The sequence below is a fragment of the Syngnathus floridae genome, chromosome 5, assembly GCF_059516105.1.
Source record: "Syngnathus floridae isolate MCC-2025c chromosome 5, RoL_Sflo_1.0, whole genome shotgun sequence".
NCBI lineage: Eukaryota > Metazoa > Chordata > Actinopteri > Syngnathiformes > Syngnathidae > Syngnathus > Syngnathus floridae.
In genome coordinates this window covers 8,982,402-8,998,372 of record NC_142417.1, presented here as the reverse complement: position 1 = coordinate 8,998,372, position 15,971 = coordinate 8,982,402, and the positions used below count along the sequence as shown (strand labels likewise).

General features: G+C 39.5%; 3 protein-coding genes across 9 annotated transcripts; 2 read left to right on the top strand and 1 right to left on the bottom strand.

Annotated features, from left to right (window-relative positions):
• The first annotated feature begins 338 nt into the window (after positions 1–338).
• LOC148397992 (D-amino-acid oxidase-like) lies at positions 339–4,361 on the top strand. Of its 3 annotated transcripts, none has more exons than XM_088375109.1 (11): positions 339–417; positions 951–1,146; positions 1,216–1,330; positions 1,610–1,686; positions 1,861–1,926; positions 2,492–2,546; positions 2,795–2,899; positions 2,970–3,046; positions 3,429–3,546; positions 3,828–3,926; positions 4,010–4,360. In XM_088375109.1, exons 2-11 carry the CDS (start codon positions 953–955, stop codon positions 4,133–4,135), a joined length of 1,032 nt encoding a protein of 343 aa, XP_088231235.1. In that variant the 5' UTR covers positions 339–417; positions 951–952; the 3' UTR covers positions 4,136–4,360. The 3 variants fall into 3 exon arrangements, with proteins under 3 accessions (XP_088231235.1, XP_088231237.1, XP_088231236.1); XM_088375111.1 differs by having other exon boundaries at positions 400–422; positions 4,010–4,361; XM_088375110.1 differs by lacking the exon at positions 339–417 and adding an exon at positions 485–507 and having other exon boundaries at positions 4,010–4,361.
• Positions 3,144–10,930, bottom strand: svopa (SV2 related protein a). 3 transcript variants are annotated; one of them, XM_088375108.1, is made up of 16 exons: positions 10,890–10,930; positions 9,384–9,547; positions 9,193–9,278; positions 8,999–9,097; positions 8,663–8,734; positions 8,056–8,180; positions 7,911–7,974; positions 7,691–7,816; positions 7,364–7,492; positions 7,187–7,260; positions 7,022–7,098; positions 6,789–6,893; positions 6,533–6,644; positions 6,359–6,440; positions 6,163–6,252; positions 3,144–6,100 (listed from the first exon to the last, which is right to left on the bottom strand). In XM_088375108.1, exons 1-16 carry the CDS (start codon positions 10,922–10,924, stop codon positions 5,885–5,887), a joined length of 1,656 nt encoding a protein of 551 aa, XP_088231234.1. In that variant the 5' UTR covers positions 10,925–10,930; the 3' UTR covers positions 3,144–5,884. The 3 variants fall into 3 exon arrangements, with proteins under 3 accessions (XP_088231234.1, XP_088231233.1, XP_088231232.1); XM_088375107.1 differs by lacking the exon at positions 10,890–10,930 and adding an exon at positions 10,646–10,768 and having other exon boundaries at positions 3,147–6,100; XM_088375106.1 differs by lacking the exon at positions 10,890–10,930 and adding an exon at positions 10,530–10,730 and having other exon boundaries at positions 3,147–6,100.
• Positions 10,810–15,867, top strand: usp30 (ubiquitin specific peptidase 30). 3 transcript variants are annotated; one of them, XM_088375105.1, is made up of 14 exons: positions 10,810–11,089; positions 11,327–11,474; positions 12,314–12,423; positions 12,487–12,660; positions 12,756–12,859; positions 12,930–13,028; positions 13,238–13,283; positions 13,363–13,457; positions 13,588–13,647; positions 13,717–13,803; positions 13,877–13,957; positions 14,101–14,323; positions 14,397–14,505; positions 14,720–15,867. In XM_088375105.1, exons 2-14 carry the CDS (start codon positions 11,404–11,406, stop codon positions 14,970–14,972), a joined length of 1,512 nt encoding a protein of 503 aa, XP_088231231.1. In that variant the 5' UTR covers positions 10,810–11,089; positions 11,327–11,403; the 3' UTR covers positions 14,973–15,867. The 3 variants fall into 3 exon arrangements, with proteins under 3 accessions (XP_088231231.1, XP_088231229.1, XP_088231230.1); XM_088375103.1 differs by having other exon boundaries at positions 10,810–11,127; XM_088375104.1 differs by having other exon boundaries at positions 10,810–11,474.
• Positions 15,868–15,971: the final 104 nt, after the last annotated feature.

Below are 15,971 nucleotides of genomic sequence, written 5' to 3'. Positions count from 1 at the left end.
CAAATTTATTTCCCCTCGTAATTTGGATTTAAAAAAGTAAATTCTTTTCGTAACTGGAAAAAACATTAATGCAAAGTTTTGTACTAAATTCAATACCAAAGCCATCCTTTCTCTATATTACAGCTTTTTTTTTTTTTTTTTACAAAAAAAGCGTACAATATGAATTCTTCACATCGATTATAAACCAGATTTTAAGTAGAATGTTAATTATGTTCACTTTGATGTGTTTACCCGCTTAGGAAACAAACAAACAAAACAATTTCTGAACAAAAATAAAACTGAAATCCATACCATTACATTTATCATTAACGAATACTATCGTCAGTGATAGACTCCGCCCCTCGCACAAGCGACATCTGCTACACTTATTTGTGTTTTCACTCACGTCGTGTGTGTTGATCGGCTTTTACATTGACGGTACAGTAAGTTTCTTCAACTCTAACACTGACTCAACGCGTTTCGCCATCACGTGTGTATTTTTGTAAGCTGAACCAAAAGTCATACCAGGTGAAGAGCGATGTTTGCAGAAATGCTAAATTTAGCCCTTGGGAATGTATAATAATTCCGACACAGCCGGTTAACTCTGGTGGCGAACTTGAACTGTAAAAATAATATATCTAAATAGTTGCAGAGCAAAGACCATGTGCCCGGATCTAACAGCTCTAAGTGTTAAGTCAGCACAATCCTATACAAAGAAATATTTGCAAAGTTGCAAATAATCCATTCGTGTCCTTTGACACCAATAGTTATTTAAATGAGAGCAACGAGTAATAATATAATTTGGTATATATTAGTAATAATATAATAATAATTCGCACGCTAAAATTGGTTCTTGTACAGTACATGCTATTGTGGTTGACTACAAACTTTACAATTTGACTTACACTTGGATATTCCACTGTACCGGAAATAGATGTGTGGATTATCCATTTTGTGTTCTGTTATTCCAGATATGCGCGTGGCTGTAATAGGTGCTGGAGTCATCGGTCTGTCCACAGCTCAGAGCATTTATGAGCAGTATCATTCCATCGTCAATCCGCTGATCATCGAGGTGTATGCAGACCGCTTCACCCCACTGACCACCAGTGATGGAGCGGCTGGCCTTTGGCAGCCTTATTTCAATGACAAAGGCAATCTTCAGGAGAGGTACTTATTTTCTTTTTGACTCCTCTTGAAAATGTTCTGGTTTCAATGCCACATTCTTCTTACCTTCAGGGAATGGTGTAAACAGACCTTTGACTACTTGGTGAGCTGTCTCCGTTCACCAGAGTGTGTAAAAATGGGTATTTTCCTCCAATCTGGTTACAACCTCTGCATAGAACCAAAACCAGTGAGTAAAACTTCGCATTTCACCTAAAAAAATAACTCAAACAAAAATTTGGACGTGATTTTGATTTATACTTTTAAGTGAAATATACAACTGGAATATCTAGTCACATGCTTGTCTGATAGTCCATATAACTTTAATCAATGATGAATATTGTCAGCAACAGTCATAAAATAATAACTGAGATTTTATGAAGGCACTTAAAACCGCAAGCAGAAAGTCCTCAAAGATCATTGCAATAGATAACTATTACGTATCTAGTCACAAAGTTTTTGTTTGCAGGAACCAACATTTAAAGACACAGTCCTGGGCTTCAGAAAACTCACAGAGCGAGAGCTGAAGATGTTTCCTGGCTACAGGTAGAATCTGACACACTCTGCTGTGTGAACACAAAGCACAGTCATAATTTATAATTATACTGGTCCCATGAAACCTTCATCCTATAGTAGGAATCGTTTACTGCACGACTGAGTTAATTTGTAACACACCTATTAAATTGCCCAATACCCCTTTTTTTTTTTTTCTTTTTTTAGTCATGGCTGGTTCAACACTGCTATCATGTTGGAAGGTAAAACATACCTACCTTGGCTAATGGACTGGTGAGTTATTGCACAAATGCACACAAATATAGTCTCAATATTTCAGTTCATACTACTTAGCTTAGTGTCTTAATCCATGAGCCAGTCTGATCTGCACAGTTTTTAAAAAAAATACATATAAAATATTACCTGGTTGTTGTAACCTGAATTGAACCAGGCAAAGGTCATGTTAAGACTATTTTGTAAGCCATTAAACTATGAATGGAGAACTTGTATTCCATATTGTATTACTTTGCCCCTTGTATGTAGAACGGAATCATCACAACAAAGCCAAGTAGATAAGGGAATCAAATAACTCTATTGTTAACCAGTGACCGCTTTTGACAGTAGTATCATCTGTGCAAGCTGGGACGAGAAAGCAGTTAAGATTCATTAAAAATAGACCCGTTGCATATATTTTTTTCCTTGATGATTCAGGAAAGTGAACTCTGCAAAAGCACTTTAGATAGTTCAGGTATAGTCGACATGTCAAACCACACTATAGTAAATCAGTAGCATAGCAGAAATGAAAACATCATAATGAGCACATGTTCTGTATTAATATCAAATTTGGTGTCCTCCTCAGGTTGGCAAAACGGGGTGTGAAGTTTTACCAGAGGAAAATCGGCTCATTTACAGAGGTTAGCTTTTTAAACACTAGCTGCACTCACGATTAAAGCCCCACATTCGTTGGAATTATTATATATTGTAAAAATAAAATCAGAATTTCTAATGATACTGTGAATCAGTATCATCATTTAATTAATAGACGACACTTTCAACTGAACATTTATACATTTAGTTGAATTTGAAGATGTTAAGCAAATATGTACTTTTGTTTTGTGTGTGTGTGTTTTTTCATAAAATAATTCTTCTTCCCCATTTGTAGCTGCAAAAACATGGTGCCGATGTGATAATAAACTGTACTGGGGTGAGATCCGGAGACCTCCAACCTGACTCTGAGCTCCAGCCAGCCCGGGGACAGATCATAAAGGTTAGGCGGAGGTTCAGTCTTTGGGGTAGAGTGAAAAAAGTAATTACTTCTTCATATTCCTATTTTCTAGGTGGAAGCCCCATGGTTGAAGCATTGGATTTTGACCCACGATGAGGCGATTTACAACTCACCATATATCATACCAGGGTAACACAAGTGACCTGACGCTGACAATTTCTCAGCACTCCAAAGCCACTTTTCACTGTATTCCTGGTAATGGTGGAGCTGGGATTTGTTCAACTGTCCCTTTATGACAGGACGCCCACCACAAATGTTTTTTTTGCTGGAGATGTGAGCATTTGCACCAGACAGAATCGATTAGATGCGAGACTGCAGCAACTACATTTAACTTTTAACACAAGGGGATGTGGACAGTGAGACTTAAAAAGTATCATTTTTATTTTACACGTACTGTATCTTTTATACACGCGAGAAGTGGTTGCAACGTTGTGTTAGTGTTAATCATTCTGCTGTCTTGTTGCCAGACTGCTGCTTTCTCTTCTCTCTTTTCACAAGTACGTGTCTGCAGAAGTCGGTTTGTGGCAGTTGGCGGGGTGTTCCAGTTAGGAAACTGGAATGAAAGCAATGATACTGCCGATCATAAAAAAATATGGGAAAAGGCTTGCCAACTTGAGCCAAGTCTAAAGGTCACGTATTACAATTCTTAACATGTACAATGTGCACCTAGAAGAAGTAAAACTAGGACATCTCAGACGTTGTTGCTAACACGACGAACACACAGTTACCCTGGAACAGAAAAGCGCCTTCCCAAAATTGTTCCCACAAAATTGGAAGCATACAAAAGGTCTTAGATGAGAAAAAAACAGGGGGGGTGGGGGTATACATTAACCTACTTTCTGCTAAGGCAGATAAAAAAAATCATGCACTGTGACCTTGCATTGTCTGTGTTATTGTTTTCTTGCCACAGCATGCTAAGATAGTGGATGACTGGACCGGCCTCAGGCCAGCTCGAAATAAAGTCAGACTGGAGAGAGAGACCATACTGTGTGGTGCCACTGCGGTCGAGGTGATTCATTCAAAACATCTGATTAGAATTCCAGATATAAACACTGGTCTTCAGCGTCTTGAGTTACTGTGATTTTCCTGTAGGTGATTCACAACTATGGCCATGGAGGTTTTGGACTGACCATTTGCAGAGGTTGTGCACAGGAAGCAGCCAGGCTTTTCGGTCAGATTTTAGAACAAAAGGGAGCGGGACCAAAAGCTCACTTGTGAATTACTAAATAGCATTTGAGACTTAATTGTAATTAAATCCAAACCTAATAATGTCTTTATAGTAAGGGACAATTGTTATTCACTCATATATATATAAAAAATAAGATTAACAAGTTAAGTTTCACTCAAATATAAATGTGCCTTAAATATAGCTTGCAAAATCCCTGTAACAAATAATGACATCAAATTGTATCTTTTACAATTTACTATCATGATGTGGTACATTTACCTTTTTTTGTATGTTGACAAGAATAAGTGTACATTAAATCTTAATACTGATTCAATTAAATAAAATTTCAAATAAAGTGCAAAAATACATCCATCTATTATTTGAACTTGTCATACTTCATATCACCTTTATCCAAAGAAATGGAACAAGAGCTGATGAATTATTTACAGAGGTATACATTAAGTTTAATGACTGTGTTTAGTCTGAAGTAAACATTACTATAGATCCAGTGTAGTGTTTAGAATCCAATGAGAAGCAAATTGTCACATTATAGGTATCATATTGTAATCGCAGAATTTCAATATTTTTCATCAGACTGATTAGGCATTGTAGGATCTGATGGAAAATATATAAAATACTTCGGTACTTGAATCCAATCATGTATTTTTAGGCAAATGCAATTTAGTCATATTTAAAAAATATTGCAGATGACACACACTCACACACACACGGCACATACTAAATATTTTGATGAATGTACTGTCAACATATCTCACCAATGTCAAAAATGATCATGGCGTAAATTAATATTGCTACTGGAATTGACTTCTCCATTTTTTCTTTTAAATTGGTGTTTGCGCTTGGGTCATTATGATACACATACTAATTAGTTGGCTATTTTCTCTATCCTGCAGTGAATGAAAAAAATGAATTGAAATGTTTTCCAGGTAAATAATATATGTGTATTTTTTTAAGGCTATTTTTTGTTGTTGTAATATTTGAAGTAATACAGTTTTCCAATGCTTTTATTTTCCCAAGTCTTAGACCAGTGATTCCCAACCTTTTTGACTTGCGTACCCCCAAACTTTTTTGTCATACCATGAGTTTCCCCTCACTCGTGTTGACGATTCTCCAAAATATAACACAAACTATCATTAAAAAAAATAGTTTAACATCTGATTTCTGTTAACTCAAATTAAACATAAAAGTAAATATATTGCCTTGAAAATAAGTTAAAATACATTTTACATAGATTACTGCATTTAAATATACCTCATTTACCACAAAAAAATGGAGATCATTGAACAGTCCCCCTTTAAAGAATAATATTCAGACCCACTGTAGCAGTTTTACTTTCTTTTCATCAGTCATCAAAGTTTCAATGTGTCACTCGAGTTGATACATGGCCGTTGTAATTTTGGCGCAGGAAATCATTAAATGCTCCCATGTACCTCCTGAAATGAACTCCCGTACCCCTATGGGTTCGCCTACCCCTGGCCTACACTGACCTATGACTGTAGCACGTTTCACCTTTTCACTTGCACACCAAGATTCAGACCCCCCTCCAACTTCTTCTTGATTCCACTCATTCACTGGTCAATGCCATGGATTTCAACCATTCTGTTGGAAGCATACAGTGGCAAAACGGATGGCAATGGTGGATGAAGAGTTAAGTGCAGTGACATGACATTTTGTGCCGTCTTCCTCTCTGAAGTCATGTTTGTGCCTAGAACGTAGATGGGACTTGAGATTCTGCAGCTTTTTTGTCCTTCATGCTTCACCGTTATCTCAAACATTGCTCAGCCCTGAGAGCCGGAGCTGGAATGAGGGATTGGCCCTGAGTTTTGTGAGGAAGAGGCTCGACCCATCATTTCCTGACCCCACTGGCGGTGGCTGGATTCCTGCAGGCCTCGTCCCGTTGTCTCAATTGGCAGTGCGCAAGATGCGATGGCGGCGAGCAGACAGCAGCAGCAGTACACCGAGAGAGCCAAATACACAGATGACTCCAACAGCACCTGCAAGAGAAACCAAAATAGTCACTTTGTATTCTACTTTGTTAGTTAAGTGCCAAATTTACCTGTGCAACAAAAGGTGTGATGAGGGCACCAACTCGAGCCATCCCACTGCTTGTTCCCAAACCCAAAGCCCTGGTTGCAGTTGGATACACCTGTAGAACATAAAAGACTGTGAAGGTCCTACTAATTCTCTTTCTCTATGACTGCTGTCTTGATTTGATTCAAAATATTCACCGCAGAGTCTCTGTGAATACTAACCTCTGGAGTATACACATAAGCAACCTGAAATCCTCCAGCAATGAAAGCTCTGGCAATAAAAATCAGCACTGTCATGGAAACTCTGCAACAAAACGAGAAGACACGCCGGCTTTATGACGATGACATAACTTGATTAAAAACAGGACAATATCGAGAACAAGGTTCTCCTTTTACCTCCCCACACAACCATAGAGTGGAATGATGCACATGGAGAAGACAAAAAAACACAAGGCCATGGTCTTCCTTCTTCCTAAGCGATCGATCGCCCACAAAGTCACCAACAGTCCTGTGGAATAGGAACCCATAAAGTCAAGATACAAAAAACAGAGATACATTGGAGGCGGTCAATTTTAATATCTTTCAATGTGTGATCTAGTAAAAAAAAATAGTCTAGAAAAATATGTACAATTTTAGTCCGTTTCAATTTTACCCGGGAATTCCGATAAGGTTGTCCACAAAAGGTCTTTGTAGTCATCGCTGTTCAAGTATTTACACTCCAAGTTGCAGCTACTCTCCATTTTATTACCTTTGCGCTCTAGGGGAAAAAAAACAACACAGGTTAGAATTTTAGTTTGGATCAGTTCAAGTGTCTGTGGTTTTATGCTAACTCCCCAAGAACCGAAAATAACAAAAAAAGTAATCGTATATAGGGCAGTAACTCACTTCCGCATGCCCCTCCCTCCTGAAAGAGTTCTGTGGTCAGCAACACAAGGCCGTAATATGAGAAGGCGTTTGCAAACCTGAAAACAAGAGACACAATAATCTGAATATGAAGCTAAATACGTATATTAGAAAAAATTGAATGACATTTTTGTTTCCTCCATTTACCAAATAAACCACAGAAGGACTGTTGTCCAGCGGAATTGTGATGAGAACAAGTCCCGAAACTTCCCACGATCCTCCTGATTAAAAAAACTGAAATCAAGAGACTGACTGACATCAATCACAAGTCATAGTGCAAAAAAAAGTGGAATTAGATTTGGAGCGTTGCAGAAAGTGATATACTTGTTTGGCTGCAATGAGTTTTCCCAGCGGCATGGGTACGCCATTCTCCATGGCGATCCGCTTCAAAGTCGCCAGAGCTTTTTCTTGATTCCCCGTCAACACATCGTATCGAGCACTTTCAGGTAGCCACTGCCGCCCAAGTGAAGAGATTCATCAATCAACAAAGCTTCTTAATGAGCATGTATGATTTAAATGAGACGCATCTGGCACTTTGGTGACAGAAATTTGAGTAGACTTTAGACCAGGTAAAACTAGGTCTAAGTTGTGGTGCAGGTGGTGTAACATAATTTTGAAAGTCTTTGTGCCAACTCCTAACTTTATACTCACAAAACAAAAGATGGCAAAGATGAAAAGAGGGATGGTAGAGAGGCCGAGAAGCCAGCGCCAGCCCAGAGATGGCATCACGAGAATTGCAAGAAGGACCTCAAACACCGTGCCCAGAGCCCAGAATATCTGTTGGGATAAAATAATCAGCACAGAATAAAACGTCCAGATGAAAATGATCTGTACTGGACAGATGACGACAGATGTGCTTGACAGTACAAACCTCAATAAGCAATATACACGTTGCTCTGGACTTCATGGGAAGAAATTCAGCATAGAGTGTGACCCTAAGAAATAGAAAACACACACTGCTAATTTGAAGTCTTGCTTTGTAAATCATACAAAACGGATGGATGAGGAATACGCACGACTGCGGGGCTCCACCGATGCCAAAGCCAACCAGAGCACGGAGGAAGAGGATCCAAGCATAGATGGGTGCAAAAGCACTCATAATACCATAGAACATTGTCCACAACACACTCATTGTCAGACCCTGTGTATGAAATGCAAAAATAAGATAACAGTACATATATCAGCATTATGGCAAAAGCTTGATGTTTGCATTCACAGTACTGTGAAAATTTATTTTTGGCACCTTGCTCAGTGGCACCTCAACAGTTATCATGTACCTGTTTAGCAAACTGTTAAATTATTTAAGTAAATAAATTTAAAATTAAATAAATTGAAATAAACAGTTGAATTATTTTTTTATCCACAGACCTAACTCCCTCCTTTTCCAAAGAATAAACCCTTACAGATGAGCTACCACCACCCCCATTTTGGTCAGAAAATGTATTTAATCCGCTTCAACAAAAGAAAACAACCGTAAACACGGAGCTCCTCAAGAACACAAGCCAGTCAAAAAGGCTTAGAATGAAGCTATCAAGCTATCAGCAACCCGTCAACACAAAAAATATTCATCATCATCATTTTCACTCATGAATAAGTGATTCATGCTACAGAAAACGTACTTACCGTCTTCCTTCCGTATTTGTCAGATATGTTTCCCCAAAGAGAGGAGCTGATCATCATTCCAATAAACACCGCCTGTGGTAATTGAAAAAACATATGGGTCAAAAACTTCATTTATTTCAGTAGTGCAATTCAAAAAGGAAAACTCACATTCTATGAACTGTAAACTCACTCCACAGATTTACGTCGACGCATCAAATTCAACTTTTCAAGAAATTATATCACTCGCGAAATAAACAAATAGATAAATGAATGAATGAATGAATGAATGAATGAATGAATGAATGAATGAATGAATGAATGAATGAATGAATGAATGAATGAATGAATAATATTTACCGATGTAAGAAGTGCCACCTCCAGACTTGGAAGTCTCCATTCACAGTGAAGCTGTGGAGCTAAGATGCTTAGAATCATCATCTCCATTGCGTCTGCCATCTAAACACAATAATCAGGAGTTCAATAACAAAATATATCAAATATAACACTGTACATAAATATGTAATTCAGAGGTGTTGTAGGGAGATCCTCACCCAGGACAGACCAGTGAGGATGGAAAGCTTCCACTGGAAGGTTCCAAAGCCAATTGCCTCCACGGCATCCTCAACCATGAATGTGTCTAAAGGAAAGTTAAAAAGCTTGTAAATATAAAGTGGGAACACAACACATCTTGCTTATAAAATTCCAGAGATAAAATCCAATGACGTCCCATCATACTGCCTACCATCAGTTGGGTTGGCAAACTCCCGAGGGACAAGAGCTCCATCTGCAAGGGCCACAGGCTCCACCTCTTTTGGCTCTGCCACTCGCACTGCTGCAAAAGGCTCTCGACTTTCACCATCTTCCTCCGAGCGCGTGCTCTCACCCGTGTGACGGAAGCGAATGACACTAAAAATGAAATATGAAATCTGTAAATCAGCCTAAACGGGGAACCCCAGACGAGGGGAAGTCCTGATGGAGGGATCCCAGGCCAGCTGGGAGACAATGTCTCTCCAGCATGTCCTGGGATTCTACGCATTGGGATCTCTTCAAAATGAGTGTCATTTGATTTACTGGTGACCCAGTCCAGAGTGTACCCAGCCTAAGTCAGTGGGAATGAGCTAGAGACCCTTGTGAAGACAACAAACGCAAAATGAATGTTGACTTTATATAAGAGTTATGTGGCTGTCATACCAGTTCCACACAACTGCATTTTGATTGATAAACAATATTTTGTATAACCCAATTATTATGCCATAGTGCCATTTTTTTGGCAAGGACAAAATATTAAAATCTTGTGATCGTACATAATCACTTATAAAGTATATAATGGCAGGGGACATCAACATGCTCCCTGCTGACAATATATAAGTTCATTACAAAATGTAAATGCTTGGAGATTTCGAAAGCGTTGCATCTTGATATTCATTCGTCCATTGCTTCTTTTCATTGCAGTCATTGCTTTTTGTGATTAACTTTTGAAAATTGTGTTTGACTTTATGTATTTGACCTTACACGATTATCATATAGCACAGACAAGGTACAGTACAACAGTAAAATAACACCACGCCCCCCCCCCCAATAAAAACAATCTCAAAATGAAATAAAACCCCTGTGGAACCCCCCACCCAATAATTGACCAAATTGTACACAGGACACAAACTTTGAATATAGACAACAACAAAATGAGAAAAAATAGAGGAGTGGTAACAATAGCACGCACTTCATTTTATCTGCCATCACTAATCATGCAAGAATACCATTGGCATCAGCACCATGTAGTATTTTTGCCACTCATACCTCCTTATTGTGGATTTAAGCAATTGTTATTTGAGTAAATGACACAAAAAGAGACGGTATACGCTTCATAAGATCAGAGTAGTTAGCATACCTATGACTAATTACAACCCAGTATTACTTTCAAGTACCACTGGCGAGTAGGCTGTCATTAAGGAATCAATTGAGTGTTAAGGTAGAGAAGTCATCATTGTCTAAATCAGAGCATACCGGCCTCCTACAGACAAACGACACGCCAAAACGACGACGCGGCTTCAGAATGCTACATGATTTTGACGATTTCCCCCAGCACTATCTCCTGGTAGTCTGAATGTGTTGACATCGGTTTGCATCACATGACGCTGGCGCTTTAATACAATGTGAGCTAGCTGTGTTGTGTCGCGAGCTGGCCGCACAAACAAGTGACACACCGATAAATTAGATGCTAAAGAAAATGACAAATGTTTTCACTCACGGCAATTGTCTCAGCTGGAATAGATCATCGTCCATTTTGGTGTTTATATTCTGACGCTCCGTATCCCCTCATCGCCATACATGATCACGACGAGCTGCGATTTCAGCACCGAGGAGAGCGACCCACTGATGGCCAATGAGAAGCCACGATACACAGACAGGGCAAACACTGGACGAGTTTAAATGACAACGAAGTAGATTGTAATAAATCCCTGAATATATCATTATTTATATTTCAGGTATTTTATATCTTTCATTTAGTAGCACTTGATCTCTAGAAAATGTAGGAAAAAATAATGGGAGACGAACACAACTCATTTAAAATATATATATATATATATATATATAATAAATTACAATATAATACTTTAACGGGAAGACTCGATAATGAAGGTAGTAAAATATAACATGAATTTATGGGTCGGAACTTTTTTACAGTGAACACATTGGTACGCACTTTTGTGGCTCCCCTCAAACAATGCCGTTAAAGACAATAGTTCCGCAACAACAACAGCATGTTGTGGTGTGGACCGGAGAGCTCAGATAAGCTTGTGAGACAGTACCTGGGCACTGGACCAAGCGCCAGGTAAAGTATTCTCCTTGAAAGACACCACATTAAGCTCCTTATCGTTAATGGTTCACTTGGTCAAAATAGAAACGGGTCATGACACCGCCATGCGTCGCGCTCAGCTGACAAACAAGACAGACAAACAAGCGACCGGTTTAATGCCCTTGTTACTAATCCTTAGCCAAGAAACACCTACCAGTGCAATGTATCAGAAATGGGTTAATATTGGACTTCTGCGAATTTAAGACTGCACATCACGGGAAGATAAACTCGGTGTTACTGGTAAGTTAGCACACATGCTAATGCTAGCATAAGTACACATACAAATGGCTGGCTTCTTCCTGTAAACGCATGCTGGATTTATGAAATTTCAGCCAGTGGTTTGGTTGAGACACGAAGCAACATGCGGACTTTGTCGATGAACGATCATTACACATTTGGACATTTACACGCGTCGTTTCCTCAAGCCAAGTCTGTTTTTATTTTTCAACATGGTTGCAAAGGTAAAGTCAGTGATTGCACTGTTTTGTCTCTACTTGCCTTGAGGTAGGAAAGACATTAAGGAAATTGTTTCTACACGACGCAATTAACGACATTCACCTTTAAGGGGCGTGCGAAAGGACCATTTAAAAACTATACACTGTATATAAGAATACAATTCAACACATAAACACACTTTGTAAAATAATTTATACCAGTTCTGCGCAGTATTCCAACCAGTCCCTCTCTTTGCAGCAATAAGAGCGTGCTCTCCCTGAATAATCCTGACCAGCTCAAATAAATTCTGCTGTATTGCCTGTAATTGCCGTGCTTCGAGAGATAATTGAACAACATTCATTATATCCTGTCTTCATTAGAAACAAGATGCTCAAAAACTGGGGTGTCATTGGTGGTGTTGCAGCAGCCATTGCAGCTGGTGTCTACGTTTTGTGGGGCCCAATCACAGAGCGAAAAAAGAGAAAGAGAGGTGAGAATTGATACGCAATGCCCGCCGTGTAGTGTTCTAACAATGAGCCGTGTTTTCTTCCAGGCATGGTTCCTGGTCTGTTGAACTTGGGCAACACTTGCTTCCTGAACTCTTTGCTTCAAGGTCTGGCAGCATGCCCGTCGTTCATCCGGTGGCTGGAAAGGTTTTCCAACTCACCCGCCATCCAGTCGCATAAAGAAAACAAATTGTCCACAACACTTCTCCAGCTTCTCAAAGGTTATAAAGCAATGTGGGAGGTGTAAAAGCAAAGCCTCCTTGACACGGGGTTACAGTTCCAAATGTAGACGTGAGGGTTGTTTCTGTTTTGACAGCTCTGTCCAATAATGAGCCTGGAGATGAAGATGTGCTGGATGCAGGATCCTTGCTGGATGTTCTCAGACTGTACCGGTGGCACATCAGTTCATTTGAAGAGCAGGTTTGTCTTTGTTTGTTTTTTCTATTTATGGAAGTTGGTTTGTTTTATTGTTATTACTCTTCCTTATTAGGATGCCCACGAACTCTTTCATGTTCTAACATCATCTCTCGAAGAGGAGAGGGACCACCAGCCGAAAGTAACACCCTTGTTTGATATGCAGTCGCTTGAGGTAAGCAATCGTTTTCCAACTTTAAATGTTCGAAGATTTTGAAACACATCACCTGTGTGCTAATGCATCTAGGATTTGTGAACAGATTTTTGCGCAGTTGTTTTCCTTTCAACACAAACTATTTTTTTATGAAACACAGCGTATTTGGTACATTGAAAAGGTATACCATGTTAAGAATTAATGAATAAATCTCTGTCTTTTTTGCTCAGAGTCTTCCCAATCAAGATGAGACAACTAAGACTTGCAGAAGTCGAGGTAAAAAGGGAACTTTGACTTAGTCTTAGATCAGAGCGCATACATCATCAAAATAATTTTTCTCTCTTCCTTTTTGCAGCCCCTCTGCACCCAATTCCAAACCCTTGGAAGTTCCAGCATCCCTTCCATGGCCGTTTAACGAGTAACATGTTGTGCAAGCGCTGTGAACATCAGGTAAGTTTATTTAAATGAAAACACAAAGGTGGGAGCTGTTTTTGGATGGTAGCGAAGAGCTTAACTTATTTCCATTGTTGGAACTCAATACGCCTTGCATCATCCTCATGCAGAATATTTTATTTTTCAGAGTCCGGTGCGATATGATTCCTTTGAAAGCCTTTCATTATCGATCCCTTTGCCTCAGTGGGTAAGCAGAATCGAACTGACCAAAATGTAAATGTTGCTTTACTGTGATGACTACAGTATTTGTGTTTAGGGTCGACCGGTCTCTCTGGATCAGTGTCTACAGCATTTCATCTCCTCCGAGACTATTAAGGAAGTGGAGTGTGAAAATTGTACCCAGGTGATTACTCAAATGAATTTCCTTGGATAATGCATGGAACTAAAAGGCTTATCCTTTTCTTCTCCTTTTTTAGCTTCAACGTGGGACCAGAATTAACGGACAGCTTCTGGAAAGTCAGCGGACAACGTTTGTAAAGCAGCTTAAATTGGGAAAGGTAATCTGCATTTTATGCTGAATGGTTGACTTTGGACAAAACCAAAATTGCTTGGCAACATTTTCCACCCACAAAGTACGAGCTCTATTGTTTATTCTTGCAATCATTTTTTCCCCCATCCAATGTGCTCCTTTCTCTATCAGCTGCCCCAGTGCCTTTGCATCCATCTGCAAAGACTCACATGGTCCAGCGAAGGAACGCCAATTAAACGACAAGAACACGTTCAGTTCACGGAGTATCTATGTATGGACCGCTACAAACACAACGCCTCCATACAGACGAGTCTGCGCACCAAATGTGCAAGGAAGCACCAAAAGGGAGAAAATTCCAGCAAGAATGCGGAAAGGCCTACTGCGAATGGCACAGGTATGGGTTAGTCATCATCAAGCCCGTTTCTATTGTCACATGCATTCATAATTTTTTATTATGTGCTCTGCAGATGCAGCGCATCATAACAACAACAAACCCTTTGCAAATGGAAACTGTTCATCTGTCTGTTTACATTCTACTTGCGGGACCACTCAGCTCGGCCTTACATATGACTACCGGTAAGCTGCCTTGACTAATACATCTAACTATTACAAGGGAATATCCAGTGGAACCTAAATCCACTTGTTTGGAAATTGATAATAGAATTTGAAATCAAAGTTGACCATAACCTTATTGCTTTAAATGTGAGTCAGTTTACATCTCTGCAACCGTAAAGGCTATGCAGGTTTCTTTCAGCGAACGTAAACACAATCTTTATCTCCTTTCCACCAGATCCAACGAGTACCTTTTCCAACTCACGGCTGTGCTGGTTCACCATGGTGACATGCACTCAGGGCATTTTGTAACATACCGACGCAGCCCCTCCCCGCCTTGCAGTTCCTCGGCGTATACCTCCCAGTGGCTCTGGGTGTCCGACGACTCGGTTCGCAAAGCCAGCCTGCACGAGGCTCTCTCCTCCAACGCCTATATGCTCTTCTACGAGAGAGTCCAGAAGCAGAGCGCCCCGGCGCATTCGCAGGAGTAAGTGCTGGCTCAGAGGCTAAATTCATTCTGCTGCCTTTCCAGTCACACTCACACAAACGGATGCGCCCAATTTTAGCACGGTTGATGGAGTTGACAAGAGCATCATTTGACTGTAGGGTATTTTGTGTGTGTGTGCGGATCACGCAACGACTTGCCGTCATGGGATGTTGCTGCTTTATCCAAAGTGGGAGATTCTAGTTCCAAAGACTGCGGACATGACTTCAAGTATTTGGTTTGCAAAGGAAACTAACTGGGAAATGTGATAGTACAGTACATTCCTGGTTCAAATTTGAATACGTTCATGTATGACAAATTTACTCTTGATGTTTTAAGAACTCAATTTGAATGAAGGTTGGAACTCGATCAGAATTTGATGATTCGGACTCCATGACACTAATGTAAATCATTCCCAGTGATTTTGCAATGTATGTAGACATCTTGTGTAAATTATGCAGTTATTTGGATCTGTTTGTAATTGTCGTAAATAATGACTATTTTCATACTATAGCTGCACATTTGAAGTTCAAGTGCCATGTTGTGTGAAATTTTTAATATGAAGCCATATGTGTGTGTGAGACAATTGTTTTACTCTGTAAATATTTGAAGGATTATTTGGTGGCCAAATTCAACTTTGTCATAAGAGGAGCTGTATTAGATAAGTCCAAATAGTGGCTTCTCCAAGTTATCCTCAATATTTTTTTAACCCTATTACTTGTAACTGCCACTTTCCTTCCAAACCAGTTGAGAAGCAAGGATGTGGAGCGGATGCCTATTGTTAATATTTACAATTTGCACTTTAGTACAATATATTTGTGTGAAATGTTTGTGTGCAATCTCTAAAACTAATTGTTTTCTGATATTAAAAAAAAAAGAATAAAGTAAATGTTGTAGTTTTATGTGCAAGGTACGGCTATTTACAGACAAACCTCTGACACAGTTCCTGCAAGCAGAAGATTGGTGTAACTTGTGCGCCTGTCAACAAGAACACCGTTCCTTGTAT